The sequence below is a fragment of the Phyllopteryx taeniolatus genome, chromosome 14 (assembly GCF_024500385.1).
Source record: "Phyllopteryx taeniolatus isolate TA_2022b chromosome 14, UOR_Ptae_1.2, whole genome shotgun sequence".
Taxonomy (NCBI): domain Eukaryota; kingdom Metazoa; phylum Chordata; class Actinopteri; order Syngnathiformes; family Syngnathidae; genus Phyllopteryx; species Phyllopteryx taeniolatus.
The window spans coordinates 23,103,914-23,130,444 of record NC_084515.1 but is presented as its reverse complement, the minus strand read 5'-3'; the positions used below and the strand labels follow the sequence as shown (position 1 = coordinate 23,130,444).

Here is a 26,531-nt window from a genome sequence, read left to right as displayed (position 1 = left end):
TATGAGCTGTTTATGACTTATTAAAAAAAATGAAATGGCTCAGCATGAGCATTACATATCTACATATTGTGATACAGCAAATGGTAAAAGGCTTTTCACTTGTATAGTGAACTTCGACCTTGGAGCTACTGAAAGCACTCAGCCCCCATTGAACTAACAATGACTCGGCATCAGGAACAAATGGAACACTTTGACATGTTCGAAGAGAGCCGAGGATCAAACCCACATCCTTCGGGTTGGGAGACGGCCACTCTTAACTTGTGAGGCATGAAGCCCGCTGTGGCTAAAAGAAGTTGGACTGTATTAGGAGTAAGGCATTCATTTGAAGGAAGGCCTTTCATGCAAATGTATTTAACAATAATAATACAAAGGGAAAAAAAATGCATCCATCCATTTTCTATGCTGCTAGTCCTGTTCAGGGTCAAAGGATATTGGGGTCTATCCCAGCCAACTTCAGCAGAAAGGCAGACTACAGCCGAGATTGGTCACCAGTAAAACACGGGACACAGACAGACAGCCATTCACAGACATTCACACCGTCACTGAGTGAACCCATATGGCCTGCACAAATGAACCACTACATCACTGTCTTGGTAAATAACGTCTTATATATTTTTTACATTTTTCAGCCAACGTGCACCTCACGTAATTAAGGCCACCTTGTGGCATCACCGGTTTTTCTGTGCTGTTTTCATCTCCCCCATCTTGTTATTTACTGCATAGCCACAGTGCCATCGTGAGGTGTGGCATGCATTTATTGTCTTTTCAAAGCAGGCCACTATTTGAGGATTTATTGCAAGTGAGTTTATACAGAATTAATGAAGACTCATTGATATTTTTTTGTTGTAATTGGATGAAACCAAGTTCTGATGAGTAGGTAAACACCTTTCTTCTGGCACATACATAGGAAAGAAGTGAGTAAAGAAAATAAAGTAATTAAAAGACAGCCACAAGCGCAGATTCTACACTATGCTGAGTGGTGCCGTAGTTCAACCGAGAGGCATGAGTAAGGGAAGAGGCTGAATCAGCTGGGCACCCACACACAGCAACAAGTTCAAAAAGTAAACAGCAGACATTTTTTCCTCAGAAAGTCTTTTAAGTCTAGCTGTGCTTGCATGTCAGAAAAGTAAAATAACGGCTCTGTCTTTAGCATCCCATGATCTTAGAGCAGGTGGAACACACAGGGAGCAGAGCAAAGCAAGTGTTGTTGAGGAGATTGCTCAGAATGAAACTCGTCGCAGCAGTCGAGATGTGCCCTCGCAGCGGTTCACATATTACTCGGACCGTGTCTGAGGTTGATTTTGGAAAGAGTGCCTTCAGAAGATATACGCACACAGATGCATAAACACACAGTCTAATATGTTCGCTCAGGCAAAAGTCTCAAACTAAACAAATACTGTAAACAGTGGGAATTATATTGGAAGGTTAACAGAGTCCATAATATCCATCCATCCATTTTCTGAGCCGCTTCTCCTCACTAGGGTCGCGGGCGTGCTGGAGCCTATCCCAGCTGTCATCGGGTAGGAGGCGGGGTACACCCTGAACTGGTTGCCAGCCAATTGCAGGGCACATAGGAACAAACAACCATTCGCACTCACAGTCATGCCAACGGGCAATTTAGAGTCTCCAATTAATGCATGTTTTTGGGATGTGGGAGGAAACCGGAGTGCCCGGAGAAAACCCACGCAGGCACGGGGAGAACATGCAAACTCCACATAGGCGGGGCCGGGGATTGAACCCAGGTCCTCAGAACTGTGAGGCTGACGCTCTAACCAGTCGCCCACCATGCCGCCGAGTCCATAATAAGGTAAAACTAAACAAATACTGTAAATAATGGGAACGATACTGGAAGGATTACAGAGTCCATAATAAGGTATACACTTTCACAATAACTATGATATCCCACCATGAACTAAAATGAATCATTATTAAAAGTTAGTCTAATATGTTGGCTCAGGCAAAAGTCTCAAACTAAACAAATACTGTGAACACTGGGAATTATATTGGAAGATTAACAGAGTCCATAATAAGGTAAAACTAAACAAATACTGTGAACACTGGGAATTATATTGGAAGATTAACAGAGTCCATAATAAGGTAAAACTAAACAATAACTATGATATCCCACCATGAACTAAAATGAATCATTATTAAAAGTCAGTGAGACATTGTGTTAACATGTGTTGCAATGAGATGGAATTGAGTTGACATAAAATTGTATGTTGTGGTCAAACTGATATGATAGTTTTTCTATTCAAAGAAACACCAGCAACTTTCAAAAAGGAATATAACACAGTGCTTTACGTTAGGCTTGCAATGTTAGCATGATAACACTAACTTGTTTGGAATTCTGTTCACGTCCTAATTAGTAAACTACCAGTAAACAAACTACTGAGATAGATTAAACTGTTTTATAGTATGTCGGGTAATCAGGGTCGGCGTATACTTTCCATGGGAGGTTTTGGGGAAATCTTCAAAATTAGATGTCTTGAATATCTGGTAATTGAAATAAATTAGTGGAAGTACTATGTATACAAAAAAAAAAAAATGAGAGCTTTTGTCAAAAGCAGGCATTCATACAAAAACAAAAACAGGCATGTTAGCTGTACAAATCATCCATCCATTTTCTACATCGCTTATCCTCACTAGGGTGGAGCCTAGTGGAGCCTATCCCAGCTAACTGGGGGCAGGAGGCGGGGCACACCCTGAACTGGTCACCAGCCAATTGCAGGCCACATACAGTATAGACAAACAATCATTCACACTCACGTTCACACCTACGGACAATTTAGAGTGTTTAAATAACCTACCGTGCATGTTTTCTGGGATGTGGGAGGAAACCGGAGTACCCGGAGAAAACCCACACAGGCACGGGGAGAACATGCAAACTCCACGCAGGCGAGCCCCTCGTCAGGATAAGTAGTATAGAAAATAGATGGAGGGATGGATAAAATACTTCTACTGGTTGAGTGCCATAAAATGAAATCCTGCATTTGAATCCTCATCCCAAAGTAAAATTAATTTAATAACAACTACACAATTACTCATTATCTGTGATGTTTTGGGGAAAAAAAAGTTAAGGTGTTCGAGCAAAACATACAGTATAATGTAATGTATGTGCAACGACAAATAAGTAAAAGAAATAATTGTAACAGATATTAGAAATTGAAGGCATGCTGAAATGTTTACAATTGGTTGTAAAATCTAGCAATGTGAAGACAAAGTGATGTTTTCCTCCAGGCTAAGAGCTAACATAAATCAAAGAAAGGTAACCTTTGCTTATTAGCTGGACCCCCTGGGCAAAACTTGAACTTTGAACTTCTCATGACATGTTTTCTAACATAAGAGACCCTGATGTCTCCACCCAGGTGTTGTGGGCTATGGTGTTGGCTCCTGTGAGCTGTGTGGTCAGTCACACAACAGTCACTGACTCCATTTCTCTGTCGCATGTTTTTTTTTTTTTTTGGGACCATCTGGGCTTTATGTAAGACCACACATGGCCTTTGCCTAGTTTTAGCAACTTTCCTCTATTTTCAAGGTCGTTTTTGAGTCTGTTTACTTTTGTGAAGTGCGTGTACATCTGTCACTCTGTCACTTTGCTGCCCCCTGCTTCGGGACACCACAAAATTAACAACATACCTCTGATATTCATTTGACAAATACAAATGCAAATATGTACAATCGGAACATGTGATACTACATTTAAATAGTTGTTTTCAAAAAGCCTCCCATGTCATTTCAATCATTTAGTTGAACACATGCACATATTATCTTGCAATCAATGATCACGCCTCCGTTATTCAAAGTGGCACACCTAATCTTCACTCAACCTATGCAGAATTTAGTAAACATGTCTGTCTGCAATGACTGAATCCACTCAACCATGATGGAACAAAAAGCCCACCGGATCCCCCCAAAAACAGACGGTTCAAAGCCCTCTTTATGAGTGAGCTGTGAGGTGAAAGTAATCGGCCTAAAGACAGTGTAGACTGTGGCTTCTCAACTTGCTACCATTGGGACCACATATACCAAAAGATCCTCTTGGACAGAGACTGAATTCATCCTCGTGGACGGTTGAATAATAGCGATCAATGGATGAGGTGTCACGCATAGAAGGCTCGAAAAGGATGTCCATGGTGGATTGGTCATCCAGAAGTTTAACACGAGAAAACCCAGGGTTTTCTTACGACTAAAGATTACATCAGTCCATACACTGCAAACGTGGCTCAGTAATGTATTAGCAAGCTGGTGTACATCTGCAATCACGAGCTACATTTTAATATTGTGAGGTTGTTGGTTTTTTTGAGGAATTTTCATTTCTATCCATTTCTGACACAATTCTAATTTTGTTATTTAACACTAAGCGATCATATGCCCTGCGATTGGCTGGCAACCAGTCCAGGGTGTACCCCGCCTCCTGCCCGTTGATAGCTGGGATAGGCTCCAGCACTCCCGCGACCGGAGTGAGGATAAGCGGCTCAGGAAATGGATGGATGGATGATCATATACCGTTTGCTGTGGCCTTTCTCATAGGGGTACATGATGTTGAAATTAATTCATTCACCATCAGATTTGAACCCAGGTCCTCAGAACTGTGAGGCAGTTGTGCAAACCAGTCTTCCACCGTGCCACCATGTTGAAATTCTAATAGTATATATAATATAAATAATATTTATATTATAGTACATATAAACCGATCATAACTGAAGCTAATGCTGGATGTCAGGCCATTATTGGCGCCAACACTGACCTGATTGGTAAGATTTGTGCATGTATACAGCTACACAGTATTAGAAGACACATGAGGATGAACCACAGCAATCTGAAACTCTTGAAGTTTAACTCAATGTGCAAAAACGCTTTTAGCTCTATGACTGAGCACCAATTGTGACGGGTGTAGATCTTTTTGTTTGGATTTTTTTCTGCCTTCAGTTTTCTTGCACTTTTTTAAACATCACCTTTGTCTTTCTGGTAGCTTACCTTGACATGATGTTCCATGTTGAGTAACTTGCAAGAGCAGCATCGGTTTCTAATGGTCCAGATAATGTATGACTGGCCAACCTCACTAACTTCCTGATACTATTAGGACTTCACACAGCATGCTGGAGTCCTGAAATACCTCCCCCTGGGGGAGGGCTTGCGGGCTAGTTATGTCTATGTGTTTGTTTCTTTGTGAAGAGGGAAACGTGGTAGTGAAGGGGAGGTGTGGCCAAGAAGCAACTCGAATGGGGTTTGAGGTTGGGACCAAGGGCAGCGAGGGGAGCCAATCATTTTATGTTTGAAATCAATACATACTGAAAAGAATTCTGAACATGAACAAGGTGTGTTTATTCAAGTGTATATAAAGTTAATGTGGGTATTACGCTATGAGGAGTTTTAAAGAGAGTTGTCACAATTAACTTTCCCATAATTGTTAGTGGCGATGTTCACATAGACGTCAGTACTCTGAAGTCTTGACATATACACACAAACGGACACACGAAAACAATGCAATGTGTGTTGTGTATGTTCTTTAGATCTGGATCTTAATGGCAGCGCGCAAGATGTTTTAATAAGCTCAAGATCTGATGAAAATTTTATTACAAACATTGTTGGTGGGAGGCACGGTGGACGACTGGATAGCACATCTGCTTCACAGTTCTGAGGACCAGGATTCAAATCTGGCCTCACCTGTGTGGAGTGTCCATGTTCTCCCCGTGTCTGTGTGGGTTTTCTCTGGGTACTCCGGTTTCCTCCCACATTCCCAAAACATGCCAGGTAGGTTGATTGAATATATGATGAGACCCTTTGATGGAAACCATAACATGAAAAATGAGTTGACACTCATGCTCTAGTGTATGCAAACATACTGTCACTCGCCTGACAAGTGCAAGCAGCGTGGGTCCAGTTTCCACTCAGTGATCGTGTGAATGACTTTCTGTCTCTGTGGGCTCTACAGGGCATTTGCGGCGGGGCGCAAATGCCGGGGGATTCTGATTTTCCAAGGCTTCCTGCAAATGTTTGCCAATTTGGCAGACCAAAGCCAAGAACGCCAAGCTGGGCGTTCCGACGCAGCGAGGGTGTGCCCTTGGAGATGCGCCTGGCGGAATGACAATTTGGTGGCAGAAAGTCGCTCTAAACTTACGCCTGCTCAGACCACATGTAAAGCTGATCTTACACAGTTTTGGTGAATTTAATTGGGGAACATGCAGACAGATGCTGAAGTTCGCAGACATAGTTAAGTCGTCAGTGTTTATACCATTTCATCCTGTATTGAAGAAGGGTACCTGCTCACATTGTCATTACGCCACATTTAAAGGGAACGAGAGCAGCCACTTTGATTGGCGGCAAATTAAGTCCGCTCTCAACACACAACCCGCTCACTGTTGAATCGACCAGGCTGTGCTGGTCTATGAAATGGCCTATATTGGTCTAATCCACCCCTGGCACACAGTTGTGCTGCTCGCCGCGCCGGATTTACGCCGGTCACGGTCATGGGTCCCTATATGTGCCCTGGGAATCTCTGGCGACCAGTCCAAGGTGTAATCTGCCTATTGCACATAGTCAGTTGTCCCTCATACTACTGCAATCATTACTACTCAGGGGTTGTTGGTTTACTTTATTTTTTTTTTAAGACAAATGGACATTATATTATGGGAAAGGCGACAAATGTCATATCAATGGGATATTCTGCAATCTGTGTCACATTCATGATTAATGCAAAAATAGACAAAAAGACACACACACACACACACATTTGCTTCTAATCTAATAGATACACTTGTCATTGCAGTTATTCCTCATTTTAGAAGGAGGGCAATTTGAGGATAATATCTAAATCCGAACCTGTTCTCTAATAGAGCAGTCTGTCAACATGAGAATGAGCAAATGAGAAATAGGATGAGGCAGGCTGAAATAGAGATGGATCCTGAGAGCTGTTTGAGGAAAAAAGACTGATCAACAGAAAGTATAAAATAGAAGCATTTGAGACTGACAGACAGTGATGTTTGCAGACAGTCAGGAAGCCACAGCCGTGCGCACCCCATTCTACAACAAAACCCCCCCACACCCCTTGCTTATTCACTCATTTGCTTAACAAGTTCACTTGTGCGTAGGCCTTCATGGGTATGGCTGTCAAGTGATGCGCGAGAATGGCCTGCGGAGTTGTTGGCTCTCGCAAGCTGTTCACCTGCATCCCCCTCAACCCTCCCACTATAATCACCACACACACACCCCCACACACACACACACACACACACACACCCACACACACATACACACATACACACACATACACACACACATACACACACACACACACACACACCTCTCCTTTTAACATGCATGCTGTGCTCAATTATATGAGCAGTGGAGCTGAAATGTATTGTTGTAAGGCTTGCTTTGTCAAGTAATTAATTTACTCAGGTTAAAAGCTAAATGCCACTGGCTTCCAGTCTATAAGTGTGCTACATTTCTCCATTTTTCGTTTTGCTTTTCGAGCCTCTTTTTCAGACCAAACGTTCACACAAATAAATACAGTAATCTGAACCACAACAATAAAAGCAGTCGAGCAGAAGCATTACTGGGCTTATTTGATTGCTTAAATTAGTAGCACTATACATAAATTGCCAACAACTAGGAATTGGTAAATGTATAGCTGGCTGGCTGGATGTATCTTGGATGGAAATGGGGAAAAAAATGTAGTGCACTGGCTTGAACCATCAGAAACGCTGTTGATTCCATCTCATTTAGTTTGTAATATAAAGAAAATCATGATGTCAGCAGTGGGAACTTGGTCTAATCCACACAGACCACTGCTAAGTCAACTCCTCCGGGCAGCATTATTCTGCTCAACACAACACCTCCATTGGAACAGAAGTTCAACACACTCACAGGCACCATTAAAATTAGGCCTTGATAATTTAGCTACAGATTGTTCGAATGCAAACAATACAAATGGGTAGTTTTGAAAATGTATTACTTTCTTCCCTTTTAATTGCAGGTCAACAGTTTTTAGGAGTGAAAATGAATTTTTTTTTTGCATATGAGTATGATGTGTGCGGAATGTGGACTGGAATTTCATTTATTGATGAAATATCTTGTCTATCAGTCACAGTACTGTAACAGTGTGTTTGCTCGTGCTAGTCATTACCATTTTAGGTCAAAAAATGCTAACTACCATTCAGTTCACCCATACTTATCATGTTATATGTACATTACACATCTAACAGTGTCTTAAAAATCACTTACAGACGTTCCTTTGTCATTTTCGGCAAAGTTTAATTGGCCCAACACTTCATCCATCTGCAATAAATGTTCATGTGAAACATGGGTTCTGGCGGCAAAAAACATGGTTCTGGGCGAACTGTTTGTTTAGGCTCAGGCGGAGCTTCGAGGCAGAAATTTTGTGTCGACAATTTTTTTAAGTCGACTGAGCCGAGTTATTCGATTTTTTTTCCGACCTTATGTTGGATTGATCATCATTGATCATTGATCATTTCTATGACTACTTAATGATTATTTGTGTGTGTCGTATGTGTTCCAACATGGCAATGAGGCTTGAGGTCCGGAGTACGTTCAAACTGGATGGAGTAGACATTGGAACTGCACCCACCTATACTTAGTTCAGATCCAACCCAACGGGTTCAGTTTTCATGTTGGAAAAGTCTGTCCTACAAGAGACTTTTGGCAGTTCACCTTCCCAATTCTCACTCTTCAATAAGAAGCCCGTCAACACTGAGCTACTTATGTGATCGAATCGAAAGTGATACAGAAAGTGTATATTACAACACATTATCTGCCATAGTCTATGCGCGACTCCTCTGATTGAGAGCTAACCAGCTTCAACGGAGACAAGACCACCAACAAAACAATCTTCAAGATGTAAACCCTTTAACCCTAACCAAAGACCGCCTACTTACTTTAAGCAACACCATGTTGAGAACCAACTTCTGATGGCATGCCATTTGTTTGTCATTCATTTTATGAATGGAGCGATTGACTAGTACAAAGTAATCAAACTTTACATCAGAACAATCAATTAAAAATGTTTTATCTTCATTTACAGAAGACTTTGTCGACACAATCTCCTTTAGCACAAGGCTGCAAAGATGACTGAAAACAATGTAATTTCCAAGCTGGGCCAGTAGGACGCAATGTCACTTGAAGTTACACTAGTGGTTGCAAACCAACTGCTCAGTGGTTTGCAAGAAACGTCCAGAAACGTCTACATTTTGCTCTTTACCATGCAAATGAATGCCCAAAACCAACAAATGGTTTTGCTGTTCAAGAGTGGAATATTTTTTAAATATCTTGTAATCAAGATCCGTATTCGAGCACAGCTGCATTTATTGCCAATTTGTAGAATTAAGACTTGATGAAAGGTCATTTATAATTGAGGATCAACATAACAAATAAAAGTAAGTAATAAGATGCGGTGCATTAAAAGTAGAGTAAAATGATATATTCTACTCTTTTGAGATGACATTTCCAGCTCAAAAAGTTCTCACGAGGAGAAAAACGCAAGAGTAGACGAATAATATAGACCGAAAAAATACATGACGCAAAGCACTCCAGTGTAACTATGCAATTCATCACTTAAAAGTACAAATTATACACTTGACTTCATCACTTATAAGCAAAGGGATTTTGTTTTTATGTATTAATATAAAAAATAGGTATACATATATATATATATATATATATATATATATATATATATATATATATATATATATATATATATATATATATATATATATATATATATATATTATACACCTTTATGGAGAATGCTAGCCTGTATCTTCTTAGACGCTTTGACCCCAGGTGGGGCTTCGTTGACCAATGAAGTTCCTCCACAACAGCTCCATCTGGTTCCAGGAAAGACCCAGTTGCGGAATTTCTTGTTGTTTGACCTCCTCCAAGTTGTCGTTGGTCTTCCTCTAACTCTCATTCCTTGTGGATTCCACTTTAGTGCCAGACATGCTGTTTGTTGTTGCCGTCTGTCCTTTCTATCCCCAGTTTTGTCTCTCGATTTGAATTGCAATGAGCCGTTGTTGTGTTTTCTTCCAAAGTTCTTCAATGGTAATTTTCTCAAACCATCTGATGTGTAGGACTTGTCTCAGGCGTCTGTTAATGAATGGTTGAGGTTTTTTGGTAGCTGTTTTATTGGTGTGCCATGTGTCACAGAATACAAAAGGACTGATTTTATGTTTGTGATAAAATATATATGTATATTTTGGTTTTTAAGGATGCAGTGTGGGAATTCCAAAGTTGGTAATTCTGACACATATGTCCTTGTCTGTTCTTCCCGTTTTGCTCACGATGCTTCCCAAATACCATATGTGAAATGATGTATTTCAAATCCTGTCTGCGACGACAGTTTGTTTATTTCCATTCTCAGTAAAAATTAGCTCCCAACAATCACGCTCAAGTGATTACATTTGGCCAGCAGTAGACCAATAAGACTGTTCTGATAGTCTTTAAAACTCTTCCAACTCATAAGTGGAGCTCACATCTCTCTGTCCAGCCAATCATGAATGTGTTCTCAGTTTGCCGTCTGTGTGTTGTGGAGTTTGACCATGTTTTTCTGCAAGGCAGCTGTGAGCCTGGAGCTTAGTTTCAAGTCAAGTCCGAGTGAGACGGAAGGTTAAAGCCACCTTTGGAAGCTGGACAAAGTGCGCACTCACATGCACACACGAACACACACACATATTTTCTCTTTTTCGCGCATCTCTTATATGTATTACTTGCTAAGCCTTGGTGCAATGAGTAAACAGAACTTTGTTGCACTTCCATCCCATAAATTGCAACACCTGTCCCCTGATAAGAGTTGTCTGTCCCGATATGGTGCCCTGCCAGAACATATATACTTTTTATAACTACAAATGTTGCATAATTTTTTTATGCCTTAAGGTGGGCAATAGCAATGAAGTATGCTTCACATGTGCATGCTGTTTCTTTATAAAGTGACTTTGCCAGCTACTGGTGTTGCTTGCCTATTACAGCAGTATATGCTGTTTTTGCACGTACTGTATTTATTAATCGTGAATCTTTTGACAATGACAGATGCTGCCTTTTTGTACAAGCATGACATGGAATCTACATTAAGCAGGGTTAGGGTTAGGGTTTCACACCATTGAAATTTAAAGGTAAGGGTGATTGCTTGAAGATAATCTGTCATCACCGAAATTATCAGTCTGAAACCTTGACGAACTACAGGGGTGACAGGCTAAAAATGTCTATGTACTGTATGGTCAAATAGTAGACATACGTTCATACTGTATATGTATGTGTTGGTGTTGGAACTAAACTTGGTGAATCCCAGTACTTTTCAACACACCACGCCTCATTATCTTCTTGGCACAGCACCGTGTAATGCAGAAAATCTTCTTATGTACAAACCAATAATTTAGGTTAATCTGTTAAAGCTATTCTGTTATTTGTTTCTCAAATTGGCCATGATCAACTGTGCCGCTAAAAATATCATTACTCGGACAACGCAAGTAAATGTGCAGTGCGCATGAATACGTCATTTCCAGAGGAACTTCAAGAATAGATTTAAGTCACATTTAAACTAAAAAAAAAATAAAAAAAAACCCCAAAGCTTAATTCTTTTAGACGATGTAAAGTCAAAAGCAATGACTGAGCAATTAACTCTGATGATTGTTCTGAAGTTCTAATGATCTCATCTAATATTTTATTCCAGGGAGAGGATGTCAGAACTGATCACAAGAGGCTCACTTAAATGAATTCCTGTTTATCAGAACTCATTATTTTAATTATTAGTCAAGTATGTCAAGAAATCAAAGGACCTCAGACTATTTAATATCTTGAGTTCATTCTCCCGCTGAGAGGAAGGATCAGAATACCCTAGTGCTAACTCATTAAAGGAATTTGAAAAATGTGTACAGTCAACACAGTAGCTAGATAAATTTTTTTATACAGTTTTTTTTTTTTTTTGGGGCGAATTGCAAAACGCACTGATGTCATTCAAATGTCTGAAATGGCTATGCACACATTGCAAGTGCTAACCCCTTGACCACAACTAAAACAATAATCAATGTTGATATGACCACAGAGAGTAAATTTATAATAAGCGACATAAATTGTGGTGGACCTCTGTGCCAAGGAAAGCATGCGCAGACACAGTTCAAGATTTTTCCGTCATACATCACAACAATAGGTTTTCACAATTAAGATGTGATGTAAACTGAAGACTTTTGGCTTTAATTTAAGAGTTTTTTCCAAAAATATGCCATTTCAAATTTAGGAATTACAGCCCTGTTATAGCAAAAAATGTGATTATACAGAGTACACAGTACAGAGAGCTCCCTTAATATCAAGGGCTCAAATGTATTTGAACAATATAAACAGTTGTAAATATAATTAACATTTGTATTACTTGGACGATTGCACAGGACCGCTGAGAAACAAACGTTAATTATGAGATTTCTACTTCCTAATCCATGTCGGTGGTGCATGAAGGACTTTCTTCTGAGAAACGGTGCATAATATCTTAATATTTACAACATCTATACTGCTTTGCCCGACCAGAGAAATAGCTCACTGAAATGAATGAGTCGATGTTTGTTTTACACACATTTAGAATGTTTTCAAATGTTTTATACAGTTTTTCAATTTACTCAATTCAATGATGGCACACCATTTAAAGGTCTATTGCATTGAGCGCTTTAGATTTTTTCCAAATATAATTTGTTGGGACATACATTGCATTAATGACGCCTTGTGTTCTGGCATTACGGTTTGACAAGTTTGAATACATCAGCGCCAATTGAATAATGAAAAAGAAAAGTTTTGAACAATGTTCTGATGGTGCTGGTTGAACAAGTTTATCTGACAAAGAATTTAGGGAGAATCTAGTTCCTTTTTTTGACACTGTCAATGTTCTTTGACATACAGCACTTAGCAAATATATTAGACCATCAAGTAACGTGAGTTTTATGTCACAGCTAAATGTGCTGTGCGGTACTCAGGACCTTTGACATGAGTGGGGTCAGAGAGAGCCTGACCCACCCTCCATGGGAGTTCTTTAGCAGTCATGCCAGTAACAACTGGCCACTGTGGATTCCACACTTCTAGCTCCTAATGAATGCAATGAGACATATAATATCGCTTCTGTGTTAAAATGTGTTGCTTCATTTTATTAGATTTCTTTATGATGTCACCCTTTTGTCAACTTTGAACACACACCATATTCACTGTATATTGATATTTTGGGACCAATATTGCCATTCATAAACCTAACTATGTGAATTGTCCGCAATTATAATTGATCGTGTCTGTCAAAGATTAGGGGTGGGGTTCTTGTGTAAGCGGTGCTTCCATATTCACACGCACCATGCAACTTTAATTATCTTTAACCTTCTACTCACAATTCCGTTTGGAGCACAAACTATGTGTGAGACTGCAGGCCTCAAAACATCTGCGTATATGTCTCAAAGCGTGTGTACAAGTGTATTTGCCCACAGATCGCTGACAAGCTGACTCAGTCGACAGGAGCTGTCGGAAACAGGAGACTTGGCTCAAAGCATCGCATGGCAGCATGGTGGGGTCCACACACACGCACGCGCACTTTTTGTTGTAACCGACATATCATAAATAACCTGTTTATCTTCATCAGAGCAGGCAATTTAATTGTTTCAAAGTCTTTCAAAGTCAGCTGCCATCTTAAGAAAAAAGGACGACTGTGTCAATGTGTCTGATTATAGCGGCTTGTGGGTGGGGGAGGGCACTGTGGGCATAAATATCTTCCTTTTCTGGACACTTCTACTTCTATACTCTGTCACTCTCATTCACACACATGGCGGTACGGCCCACTTCCTTACCAGTCCCATCTCTCACAGTGCAAGCCCGGACTTCCCACTGCAATTACTTATAAAAACTTTTCAGGGCCGCCACACGTGGTCAGGTTTTTAAAGAGCTGTGTCCCCCTCCTCACGTGGTGTGGGGGGTATTGAGTCGTCACAGACCCCCTGAATGATCGCCGAAAAATAAGGCGGCGTAGACAATAGCTCGTCTTGATGAATTCAATTCTTTCAGGAGCCCGTACCGTTGTCCAGGCAGCTCTGGGCAAAACAATCGTTTCTTTGATAGTCTAAGAAACACGCTCAACTTGGTTGCGCCTATAAACTGCCTCTAACTACTTTCAAATTAGGATCTAAACACAGTTCACCTCTGACCGGAACTCTGTTTTGCTCCACGACGAGACCCCTCATGCTTTATCCAGTGCAGAGAGTAAAAATGACGTGCTTCTTGATGCAAGTAGAAAATCATCCAAACTAAAAATGAAAACATCTGGGACTGACCTGGTCTGCAGTAGAAGCAGCAATGGTGTTCGATTCAGACATGATGTGATGCTGTGATCCAGTGGTGCTACTCAGCTGGACCCTGTAGGTTCCGTCATTCACACCTTGCCTTTCAGGTCCTCAGCAAATAAGAGGGCAGAAAACCCAGTATTTGCTCCCTTTTGCTCTGGCTTGATTAATGCTGAATTACTTTCACCTCATTTCATCGGATGGAGCTCAGCTTCCTCTCCGCCTCTCTCACTCATTCGGCATGGGAGTCCACTCTCTCTCCCTAACCCCCCACCCCTCTCCCTCCTTCTGTGATCCCAGTTCTCCCTCCCCTCACCCTCTTGGTTTTTACTCACCCCACTCGCTCTAGCTCCACGCATTGATTTACTTTCTCTTTTTTGACCCCTTTTTCAGTCGTATTTCACCGTTTCTGGAATATGCGCCCTCACCGCCACATCCACCTCCCACATTTTTCCTGCATCCGCCCTCCTTGCACACACACACACACAAAAAAAGACACAGGAAACATCCACAGTCTTTCTCCTCTACATCCACAATGAATGGCCTGTTGTCACTCCAGCACCTTGGCAGAATACATAAGCAGAAGAGAGGAAGAAGGATGGAGGAATTTGTGTGGTTTGTGTGTTGTGTTGAACTTGTACACTGATTGGCAGAGTAAAGTACGATGGGTCTACAGCACGTATGGGCTGCAGCCAAGCACTTTTTTCCTTCACTCTTTCTCCCAACAGATTAAAGTTAGGCAACAAATAAGTGACGTCAGACTCGTCTGCCCCCCTTCAAGCTCTTTCTGTTTCTCTTATTTCTTCCACTTGTTTTCAGAGGCAGCTGCTGCAACTCCGCAGACCACCAACAACCTCTCTTTCAGTGGCACTTGACTCTTCCAAATCCTCGTCTGTCTCTACAACCTGACATTGCCAATGCCCCCCACCCGCCACCCGCTGCACACCAAACACACACATACATACTGAGAGCACAGCCCTCCTACTTGGTCTTGTCTGCAACATCCTTTCAAATTCAAACTCTTGCCTATAGGCTGTTTTGTGGCACATATTGTGCGTGTTTGTCACAAAATGGCAAATGTCAGATTTAAAAACAAAAAAGAATTGAGAAGAAAGGGAGGTAAATATGGATATGGAAAAGCGTAACAAAATTAAGGCGCAATTGAAATAACAACAAACGTATGAGCCAAGATGCAAAATAAGACAATGTCTTCTAATACATTGTTCAGTGACACAGTTCATATGATGTCAAAAGCTGAAAGGCAACTGGCAGATTGCCTATTGGGTGTTTAGAAGGATTGGACAATGGGCACTGCAGCTTCAGTGCATCACCGTCAAATATGTTTAACATGAGAAGATAAACCATGGCAAGCGGTCACTCATTTGTGTTCAACTTAAAGCCTCAAAATCTCACCCTGGAATTATTGACATATACCCGCCCTGTCCAGTGTACTGACAGGAAGAGCTGAGGGCAATAAAAAAAGAAGCAAAAAAAAGAACACTTAATAACCACCCCAACAACTGGGACTGGTCAGATGCAACAAACTCACCAAACGATTGTTGATAATGAACACACAGTGAAACAAATAATCTTGTCATAAGAACAAAAACCTCAACATTCAAATACAAACGCCATCCATCCATTTTCTATACCGCTTATCATGTTCTGGGTCACAGGTGAGCTGGAGCTTATCCCAGCTGACTTCAGGAGAAATGTGGATGACACCTTGGGCTATCCATCGTTCGCAGGGCATAAGCCGCAAATGGACTCATGAAATTACAACTAGCATCTATAACATCAAAAATCCGTATTGTCAAGCTTTAAGTTGATATGCTTGTTGCTTGTTAAAGTCCTTTTTTACAGTGTTTACAAATATGTTCAGACTTTGAAACAACAACCAAGAGAAGACCTTGGAAGCAGAACAAATCTGTTCTAGGGTCAAACTGTTCGCCATCTAAAATATTTATTAAATGTATAGCTATTTTAGCATTCTTATTGACCAAACAAGTGGAATTTTTTTTAACTAATCACTATTAATAGTAAAACATAGCAACATAAAACAAACAATTTGAAAAAGTCTATTTGAATGACAGGGGCGAAATAAAAACATACTGCTTGGCCAATAGCAGATATGGATTTTGTTAGTAATGATGACTAGGGTAGACGCGAGGGGTGATATACTTAGTCTTGAATCAAAGAAATCGACTGCAAACTGTGAAGCACACACACGCCTCTACAGGAAAGCAGCGATTCTATTGTCTCTTGTGGAGGCAACACTTCATCAGCAAGCCACCTAATTACTCTTGTTAATTAGTGTGCCAACCAGTGTAGGTATGTACCCATCACCAAAAACAAAATACACCCCCTCCACTTATCAAAAGCAAATTACCTAATGCTAATCTGTGCATCTAACAAAACGCAATTCAGCTCCGGCTCTTCTCCCAGCCTAGCTTCCAAGTCAAGGGCAGAGAAACTCAGCGTAGAGGTGGTTATTAAGTAAAATTCAGAACGGCTCACTCACAGACTCATTTTCATCCATCCATCCATCCATTTTCTTTACTGCTTCTCCTCACTAGGTTCGCGGGCTGCTGGAGCCTATCCCAGCTATCTTCGGGCGGGAGGCGGGATACACCCTACACTGGTCGCCAGCCAATCGCAGGGCACAGCAAACAACCATTCGCGCTCACATTCACATCTACGGGCAATTCAGAATCTTCAATCAACCTACCACGCATGTTTTTGGGATGTGTACTCATTTTCATTTACAAAAAAATATGTACTTGATTGTTCAATTTCATACTTGATGGGTAACAGAGTGATTGACAGACCCAACTATTTGTTTCCAAGCAATTAAAAAGTCAATCATCCCTAATATGTCCCTTTTAAGCTTAGTCACACAGTTGATGCACCACATGCATCGAATGTTTTAACATTCTCAATTGTCACATGAGTCTACTTCACAGCTTCCCTTGTACTGTACATTCGTCTTCTCATGTTTTCTAAACACTCGGGGCTGTACATTTGTCGACAGCGCATCTGCGCTGGAGCGCAGCCTTAAACGTAAGACTTGCGGCACGGGTTTGCCAATTTGGTGGACAAGTTTGTGACAAGCTGGGCGTACCGGTGCAACAATGGTGTGTCCTTTGACATGTGTTCAGCGCATGTGCCAATTTGGTGGAAGAAAGCCGGTCTAAACTTTTGCCTGCTGGGACCATGTCTAAGTCCAGCGCAGTAGGTAGACCACCAGTCTAACGTGATTATGGTGAATTTGAACAGGTTACAGGCAGTCAGATACGTAAGCTCCGTGGGCATGTGTGGTGGATATCTGAAGTATTCCATTCCTTTGTGAACAGCGAGCAACCATCTGAATCATTGTAGAAATCAATTAAGTGAATGCATTATTATAATTGTGTGTGTGTTTCATGAGTGTTTTGCAGGGTTGACCAGTTGGAGTCTAGCAGCTGCACCTTGTCATCCTAATTACACCTGACTGCTCTTAAGACGCTGTGGGACTCCAACTCGTCGCCAGACTATCAACGCTCTACGTCGATCTGCCAGCTGCCCTTGCTTCCTGCAAACCAGTGCTCACCTCTTGCGGCCCACCGACAACACGGACTCCTACCCTGCCAGACCGGTCCTCGTTGGAACCCTGCCAATCCCGGATTTAGTTCTCGGAGTTCCTTTGTTCGCTTCCAAGCTGCAATAAACCGTTATTCACAAACTCACCTCCCTGTCCTCTCTGCATCTGGGTCCGACTTGCAACCTGTATCCTGACAGCTAAGTTACTATTTATCACATTGCAGTGAGTGAATGTTTAGCCAATATTTCATGAACAAAGAAAGTGTAAAACAGATGAAAAGTTGTTGTATTAACTCTACATATTAAACCAGCAGTCATGTCCTATGGACTGGATGTTCTTTCCTACTTCACTAAACACACTAGAGGCAGACTGAGGTAATTAGGCTATGTGTGATGTTTTTTCAACGGAAAGTTGCCAGTGGGGTTTAAGAGTCAAATGAAAACAATGCATGAATGATCAACTGTTTAAAAAGACATTCCCAAAATACAACTTTTGGTTACTGTTTGTAAATAAAGGGTAGGACATACCTAAGAAACCATTAAACAATTCAGAATATATGGCTGTCTGCGTAACTTAGTGTCATGTCATCTGTGTCTATTATAAAACCTGCTTTTCCACCAAAAACTCAAACTTAAATGAGGCCAACTTGCAGCTACACTGATTACATCTTCCTCAATCTGTATATATGTCCCTTAAAACAATTAGGTTAATATCGCTTCACCTCTCATCAGCCCAGCATGCCTGTGATGAGACCTCTAACTGTGACAAAGGCCCTTAACTGAAGGAAGCATTCGTACGACCGATCTTCGTTCAAGAGCGAATTACATGAGAGCAGAGTAGTAGAGAAAAGACAGAATGACACAAGTGAAGGCGAGCTAGCGTTGGGGAAGGCTAGAGCAGGGAGAACACACATTTGTTGAAGTTCACAATAGGACACACACTCTCAGAGCCATTGAGAAGAAAGAATGATGGAACTAAGATAGATAGAACTTTGCATCAGTAGGTTGGCTTTGTTGAACATGACAAAAAGGACAAAATGTGTTAAATTGCACACGAAGCTGACTGAAAATGTGCATTTCTTGTTTAGGTTTACCAAGTCCCCTGTGCATCTTTGGCTGGAAGCAGAGGTAGTGCAATAAATGAGTATCAATGCCGTGAGAATTTAAAAAGAAGCAATTGAGAAAATGAGGACTTAGATGTTGGAAGAATCATATAAATGATGCTGGATACTTGTCCAATTGACCCGGCTGCCCTGGTTCCCCAAGTAAAAGAAGCACCAAGAGAAAGACGAGATAAAAAAAAGTGAACAGGGAGACATTTCCAACGCTTCGTTTAACCTGAAGTTTCCATGATAATTTCTCTACTCATTCCCCGACCCCCACTGCTTTAGCTGGGAGGGCCCCAGCTGTTGGGTCTGTATAAATAGCGTGAGGCTTCGGCCTCGGACCCCCAGGGAGAGCGGGGCTCATCGGAGGGAAAGCAGGGGAACAAATCAGGCTGAAAAAAAGCACACAGCACACACATTTTGACAAACATATGGGACCAGTGCTGGGAATGAAAGCAAGGTACATGTGACTGAAGTTGGACGCACGTGGCTGAAGTCACTGTCGTGCTTGTAATGTGACAAAAGGATGGGGAGGGCAAAAATTCATCATATCTGTCTCTCACCATCTTCAACTACCGGAAAAATAATTAATTTCATTTTACATGTGATGATTTTTAAAAAAAAAAAAAAAAACATTTCTAAAATATACGAAATTGGTGAAAATATACTAAATTGGTGAAAGATATCTGGCTCAGTCTGTTCAACATTTAATGAAAATTTTCAACTGGGGTAAAAGTAGTGAAAAATAAATATAGACCTGCAATAAATATTACTCACAACTTCAGGTAGACATGTACAATATTTTAAGAGCCAATACTAAACAATTCGACTTTTAATAACATGATGATAGTTTGTCGTGATAAACACTGTCAGAATTGCGGTAATTTAACAATACAGTGGAGCCCCGCATACTCACAGTTCAGCACCCTCAGATTCATCTACTTGTGGATTTTTTTTCAATTTCTTTTCAAATTTTTCTGATTGTTTTAAATTTATTTATTTATTCATCTTTTGTTTGCTGTTTTTTGGGGGGAAACCAACCCCCCAAAAAACTTATTGGCGGTTTATCCCTGCTTATTCAAGAATTGTTGGGGTTTAGTATACAACACCAATTCCAATGAAGTTGGGACGTTGTGTTAAACATAAATAAAAACAGAATACAATGTTTTGCAAATCATGTTCAACCTGTATTTAATTGAATACACTACAAAGAGAAGATATTTAATGTTCAAAGTGATAAAATGTATTGTTTCTAGCAAATAATCATTAACTTAGAATTTTATGGCTGCAACATGTTCCAAAAAAGCTGGGACAGGTGGCAAAAAAGACTGAGAAAGTTGAGGAATGCTCATCAAACACCTGTTTGGAACATCACACAGGTGAACGGGCTAATTGGGAACAGGTGGGTGCCATGATTGGGTATAAAAGGAGCTTCCCTGAATTGCTCAGTCTTTCATAAGCAAAGATGGGGCGAGGTTCACCTCTTTGTGAACAAGTACATGAGAAAATAGTCGAACAGTTTAAGGACAATGTTCCTCAACGTACAATTGCAAGGAATTTAGGGATTTCATCATCTACGGTCCATAATATCATCAAAAGGTTGGGGAAACATATGCTGCCATCTAAGCAACATCTTTTTCATGGATGCACCTGCTTATTTCAGCAAGAAAATGCTAAACCACATTCTGCACGTGTTACAACAACGTGGCTTCGTAGTAAAAGAGTGCGGGTACTAGACTGGCCTGCCTGCAGTCCAGACCTGTCTCCCATTGAAAATGTGTGGCGAATTATGAAGCGTCAAATACGACAACGGAGACCCCTGACTGTTGAACAGCTGAAGCTGTACATCAAGCAAGAATGGGAAAGAATTCCACCTACAAAGCTTCAACAATTAGCGTCATCGGTTCCCAAACGTTTATTGAATGTTGTTCAAAGAAAAGGTGATGTAACACAGTGGTAAACAGTGGTAAACATGAGCCTGTCCCAGCTGTTGCAGCCATAAAATTCTAAGTAAATGATTATTTGCTAAAAACAATAAAGTTTATCAGTTTGAACATTAAATATATTGTCTTTGTAGTGTATTCAATTAAATATAGGTTGAACATGATTTGCAAATCATTGTATTCTGTTTTTATTTATATTTAACACAATGTCCCAACTTCATTGGAATTGGGGTTGTATATATATCTCCACCGATTTTCACTATTTACGGTCCGGTCCCTATCCCCAGTGAATAGCGAGGGTCCATTGCATGTTTATTGTTGTGGTTGTACAGTATTTGCACTGGTCTTGAACTGGACTGCAGCATACTGATGGGTGTTTTAGGATAAATAGTTCGACACAACCCCAGACTACAGTTAGAATGAAATTTACTATGAAATCCATCCATCCATCCATTTTCTGAGCCGCTTCTCCTCACTAGGGTCGCGGGCGTGCTGGAGCCTATCCCAGCTGTCATCGGGCAGGAGGCGGGGTACACCCTGAACTGGTTGCCAGCCAATCGCAGGGCACATCGAAACAAACAACCATTCGCACTCACAGTCATGCCTACGGGCAATTTAGAGTCTCCAATTAATGCATGTTTTTGGGATGTGGGAGGAAACCGGAGTGCCCGGAGAAAACCCACGCAGGCACGGGGAGAACATGCAAACTCCACACAGGCGGGGACGGGCATTGAACCCCGCACCTCAGAACTGTGAGGCTGACGCTCTAACCAGTCGGCCACCGTGCCGCCTTTACTATGAAATATACCAGTAAATATAGGGGGTGAGTTTAAAGTATATGGTGGGCAAAATATTCATAGCACCTATCTTTCCAGGTAAAGGTAAAGGTAAAAAGTTGATAATAAATATATTGTCCAAAACAGTAGAATTGTGGTGAAACATTACATCTGATAAATGTATACATTTTGATGGATTTGTTGGGGGCTTTACGGCCCTAGTAGGGTCACTACAGTAGAACAAACAGTTACTGTATGAGTGACAAGACTTAGCACAATTTACAAGACCCCCTACGATAATATGGAAATAAACAGTAGACTTTTTCCTTGCCCAGAAGTACGCTTCTGGGGCCCCCTAGGCAGCCAGCCATGAGGGTGGGCCAGCAACATGGGTGCCCATTCCCATGGTCTCACCACCCATTGGAGGCGCCAAGGGGGTTTGGTGCAGAGGGAGCTGTTTGTGAACCGAAGGCAGGGAACTTGTCATTTCAATCCTGAGCTGCAAAAACTGGCTCTACGGATGTGGAATGTCAACTTTCTGTCAGAGAAAGAGGCTGAGCTGGTGTGCACAGTCGAGAGGTTCCTGCAAGGTATAGTAAACAATAGTTGAGGTCGCCTACATGGCTTGAGCTCTGGAACCACTCATTTTAAGGCGTTGAACTCTCTTCTACTCTGGACATTGAGTCAATCACAACTGGACTGTTCTAGTTGTCTTCGAAGATATTTCACCTCTCATCCTAGCAGGCTTCATCAGAACATTTAATTAAGCCTTGTTGCGATTGATTCAATGCCCCGAGAATTAAATGACTGGGATGAATGAGAATATTCACAGGCATGTTCTACTCTGGAGTCACTCTTGGTGAGAGCCATATTGGTGTCTGTATTTTCAGATTCATTCCAGTGAACAAGTGGGTAGCATACCTTTGCCTTTGGGTGCGGGAATGGGTCTTGACAGTTGTTGTTGGTGCTTGTGCACTAAACAGCAGCTCAGAGTACCCACCCATTATTGGGTCCTTGGAGGAGGTGGTATTGAGCACTCTTTCGTTCTGCTAGAGGACTTAAATTCTCACATGAGCAATGATAGTGAGATCTGGAATAGCGAGATTGGTGTCATAAATGATTGCTGCCCACACTGTGAAACCTGAATTTCTCCATTGGTTGGGTTGTGGAGGTGCATTAACACAGCACAAGAATGTTAATATTTCAGAAGGTATTGCCTGTACTTGACAATAAACCAGAAATTTTACAAATTCAACGTGAGTAAATGAGAGAGGGATTATCAAAGGAAAATTAATAACTAACACAGAACGACTATGTGCAAGCAGGACAGGGTTGTCTTGCCCTGAGAAAATCAGACACCCCTACAGCTGCTATTCACCTCTTATATACACACGAGGGAGCAGGTTGGGTTCAAGCGCGACAAATTACCTAAATATGGTTCTGTAATGCCTTTTGAAATCATTTCAGTGGGAAACCGTAGAAAGGTATACTGCTAAATGAAGCTGTGGGGGATTTAAGAGCCCTGTTGTGTTAGGGCCCATAATTTTAGAGACTTCAGAGGACAAGGGGAGCTCACGTCTTTTTTGTGGCAACGGAGAGAATGAGAGAAAGGGGAAGAAAATCACAGTGATTTTTTTTTTTCATCATAAAAAGTTAAGGTCCGAAGTAGAATGAGACATTTTTTCTCCTTAAAACATACTGTATGTAGGCTATTGGCTCTGGTTGTAGTGGCTTACTTTAGTGCCCAGTAGTGGCAATTGTGGACCTCGTCCATCAAATGAACATCAGGCACCCCTGGTCACTGCCTGTGCCTTATGCTTCCTGAAGTGCTTTGAATAGCTGCCTTTGCCCTGTTCATGACTTGCACCCTGAGCTGGCACCTGTGCCCTGTACTGCCACTTGTGCTCTGGTCAGGTGCCCTGCAGGATTGTTTGTGACCTGTATGCCCTGCACTGCCACCTGTGCTCTGTTCTACAAGAGTACCTTTGCCCTCTATGACTTCCCTAGCAACGACCTGTCCCCTTTATGAACCATGTTCCCAGTACAACCGCTTGTTTTCTTAACAAGTGTCCCTATCTTGTACAACATTCTTCGCTCTGCACTGGCACGGTGCACCGTGCAGCCGCTTGTGCCAAGTACAACAACCTGTGCCTGTACACTGCATGCCTGTGCCCATATGAAATCCCATGCTATTTGACAGTGCTTGCATTCTGTACTGCCCCTGTGCCGTGTATGTCTACCTGTGCAACCACTTGTACGCTGAACAGCTGCTAATGTCTATACTATAGCCGATGGTCTGCATGACTCCCTATGTCCTGTACAACTTCAGTATGTGTATCTTCTACTGGCTCCTGTGCCTTCTATAACTTTTACCCTGTACGACCAAATGTGGCTGACATCCATTTGCCCCACCTGTGCCCAATAGGACTACTTATGTGCCTTGCACTGTCACTAGGGCCCTATACATCTACCTGTGTCATGTATTACAGTCTGTGCAATAGCCTGTCCTGTTTACTGTCACCACTGTCCTGCACATTTTACTGTCACCACTGTTCTGTACAACCATGTGCACTATATAGTGCCCTGTGCCCTATTCAGAGAAATGCGCATTGTGAAACTGTGTGGACTGCGTCCAACTTGTGTGTTTGGCCACTAGACCCCGACACAAAGATGTGCAACTGCCACCCCTGGCCACTGCCTACGTATTCACTTTGCTGCTGCCTGTGTTTTGAACTGCAGACTTTGCCCTGTGAGACTACCCATGACCTGTAACACTTCTTCTTCTTCTTCATTCAGCTGGTTGATCAGGTGGGTGAGATCAGACACTCAAATCATGTCTGACTTTTCAACCCTCAAATGCCCGCACAACACTTTCTCTCTTCATTCACATCTGTTTGTTGCTCCCTCATCCAAGCTGCAGTCAACACGCTTGCTGAGCACTGCAGTTAACTGAACTGGCTGACTGGCAACTCAGTATGTCTATTACATAATAACGAATTAGAAGGAAGACATAGCAACTGTCGAACTATACCTGTAGTGAGTGTCCACAAAAAACACATGTAGTACACTTGATGAATACTTTATTTTTATTTGTGTATTGGTATGCAATAAATAGTAACTACAGTTACTGGATTTTAAGTTTGATATTTTAATACATCCAACTTTGTGGGATGAGCACTTATATGTGTTGGAATCAGAAAAAGGCTTGTGTGTGTTGTTGTGCACTTAATGTGAGTATTTCATCTGTCGTTGTGCATTGTGACCCCGGGGAGGTTTGGAGCCGTGGGTTCCACTATTTCTTTTCTTTTTCCTTTAACTTCACAGCCTAGAGCACACATTAGCCATGGTGCCCCGGGGATACACTGCATGCGCGTGCACACACATACACAAAACACACACACAGAGGGTACACGGGAATTGTGCAATTACAGCTTTGTAAAAATCATCGGGAAAAAGAGGGCAGCCGTGAGTCCTGTCGTTAAAAATCTGGGCTGTGACCAAACGACTTTAGGTTCAACTCCACCAACTTGCGCAGTTCGCTAGGCTCATGTGTCCTTGAGCAAGGCACCCGACTTCCACAATAGACTCCCTTAGAAAATGGCTTAGTGTTCCAGTGTGTGACCCCAGGTGTGGGATTATTAACTTCACAACGATGGTAAAATGCAGATGCCAATATGTGTGACATTTATGACAATAATCTCTTATGCCATAAATGCATCAAAAATTCTTTTTTTTAATGTTGATGTCTATCTATTTTCTATACTGCTTGTCCTCATGAGGTTCCAGCTGTTATTGTGGGAGAGACGAAGTGCACCCCACACTGGTCGCCAGTCAATTGCGGGGAAGATATAAACTGAAAACAATATACACATATAAACAAACAACCATTCGCACTCACATTCACACCTACGTGCAATTTAGAGTCATCAATTAACCTGCCATGCATGTTTTTGGGATGTGGGAGGAAACCGGAGTCCCCGGAGAAAACCCACACAGGCACGGGGAGAACATGCAAACTCCACACAGGAGGGGCTGGGGATTGAACCCTGGTCCTCAGAACTGTGAGGCAGACGCTCTAACCAGTTGCCCATCGTGCTGCCAATGTTAAACAGTTTATGATAATTGTATTTTGTGGCAACATATGTTCGTAAAAACTGCTAACAAAACTAAAAGTATTGTTAGTGCTACAATGTCTGTGCTGGTGCACCAATATAATAGAACAGAAAATTAGCACATACTTTAAGGAGTAAACAGCAAAATTGTAACGTTGTAAATGGATTAAAATAATAACCACAATGACACCCAGTAGACCGCAGACCTCTCCTAGGGCTCAACCAACAAAAGTGATTTTATGTTAATTTTTCCATCCATACACTAGCATTGTTCAGATGTAAAACAATGGCAATGTGACTTTTTTCTTTTTACAATGGATGGCAGAACTCAAAAGTGAAACATTCCTGACACAACATTTTTTTTAAATAAAAAATCTTAGATAAAAAAAATTCTTGCTTGGTACATGCACACAGAGGTTTGGTAAAATTGGTTGTGTAGTTTATACTTAATGCTACAAAAAAATAAAATAAATAAACAAACCAACAAGCCAACCAACCAGCAGTACATTTGCAGTTTCATACTTTACTACATACATACTACTACCGTACTACATCTTTTTTCTATTACTTTGTATTATGCCTTTTTCTCCTAGAGGCAGTACAAAAGGACATCAGGGTCTACAGAACCAGAAGCACTACGTAAAAACAGTGTCATGCAGAAAATGGTCAAAACCTCAATTGAACTCCTCCATCTTCT

General features: G+C 41.4%; 1 protein-coding gene across 4 annotated transcripts in view; it reads right to left on the bottom strand.

Moving 5' to 3' along the window:
• The window catches only part of slc6a9 (solute carrier family 6 member 9), a 55,563-nt gene that overhangs the window by 23,012 nt on the left and 6,020 nt on the right, over positions 1-26,531 (bottom strand). Inside the window, exon 1 of one of the 4 annotated variants that reach the window (XM_061797630.1) lies at positions 14,310-14,581. The exons of the other annotated variants lie outside the window; for them this stretch is intronic. Coding sequence (XP_061653614.1) covers positions 14,310-14,351 — 42 coding nt within the window. The 5' untranslated portion in view covers positions 14,352-14,581. Of the gene's footprint in view, positions 1-14,309; positions 14,582-26,531 lie in introns of those variants that run through there. 4 annotated transcript variants of the gene reach the window in all.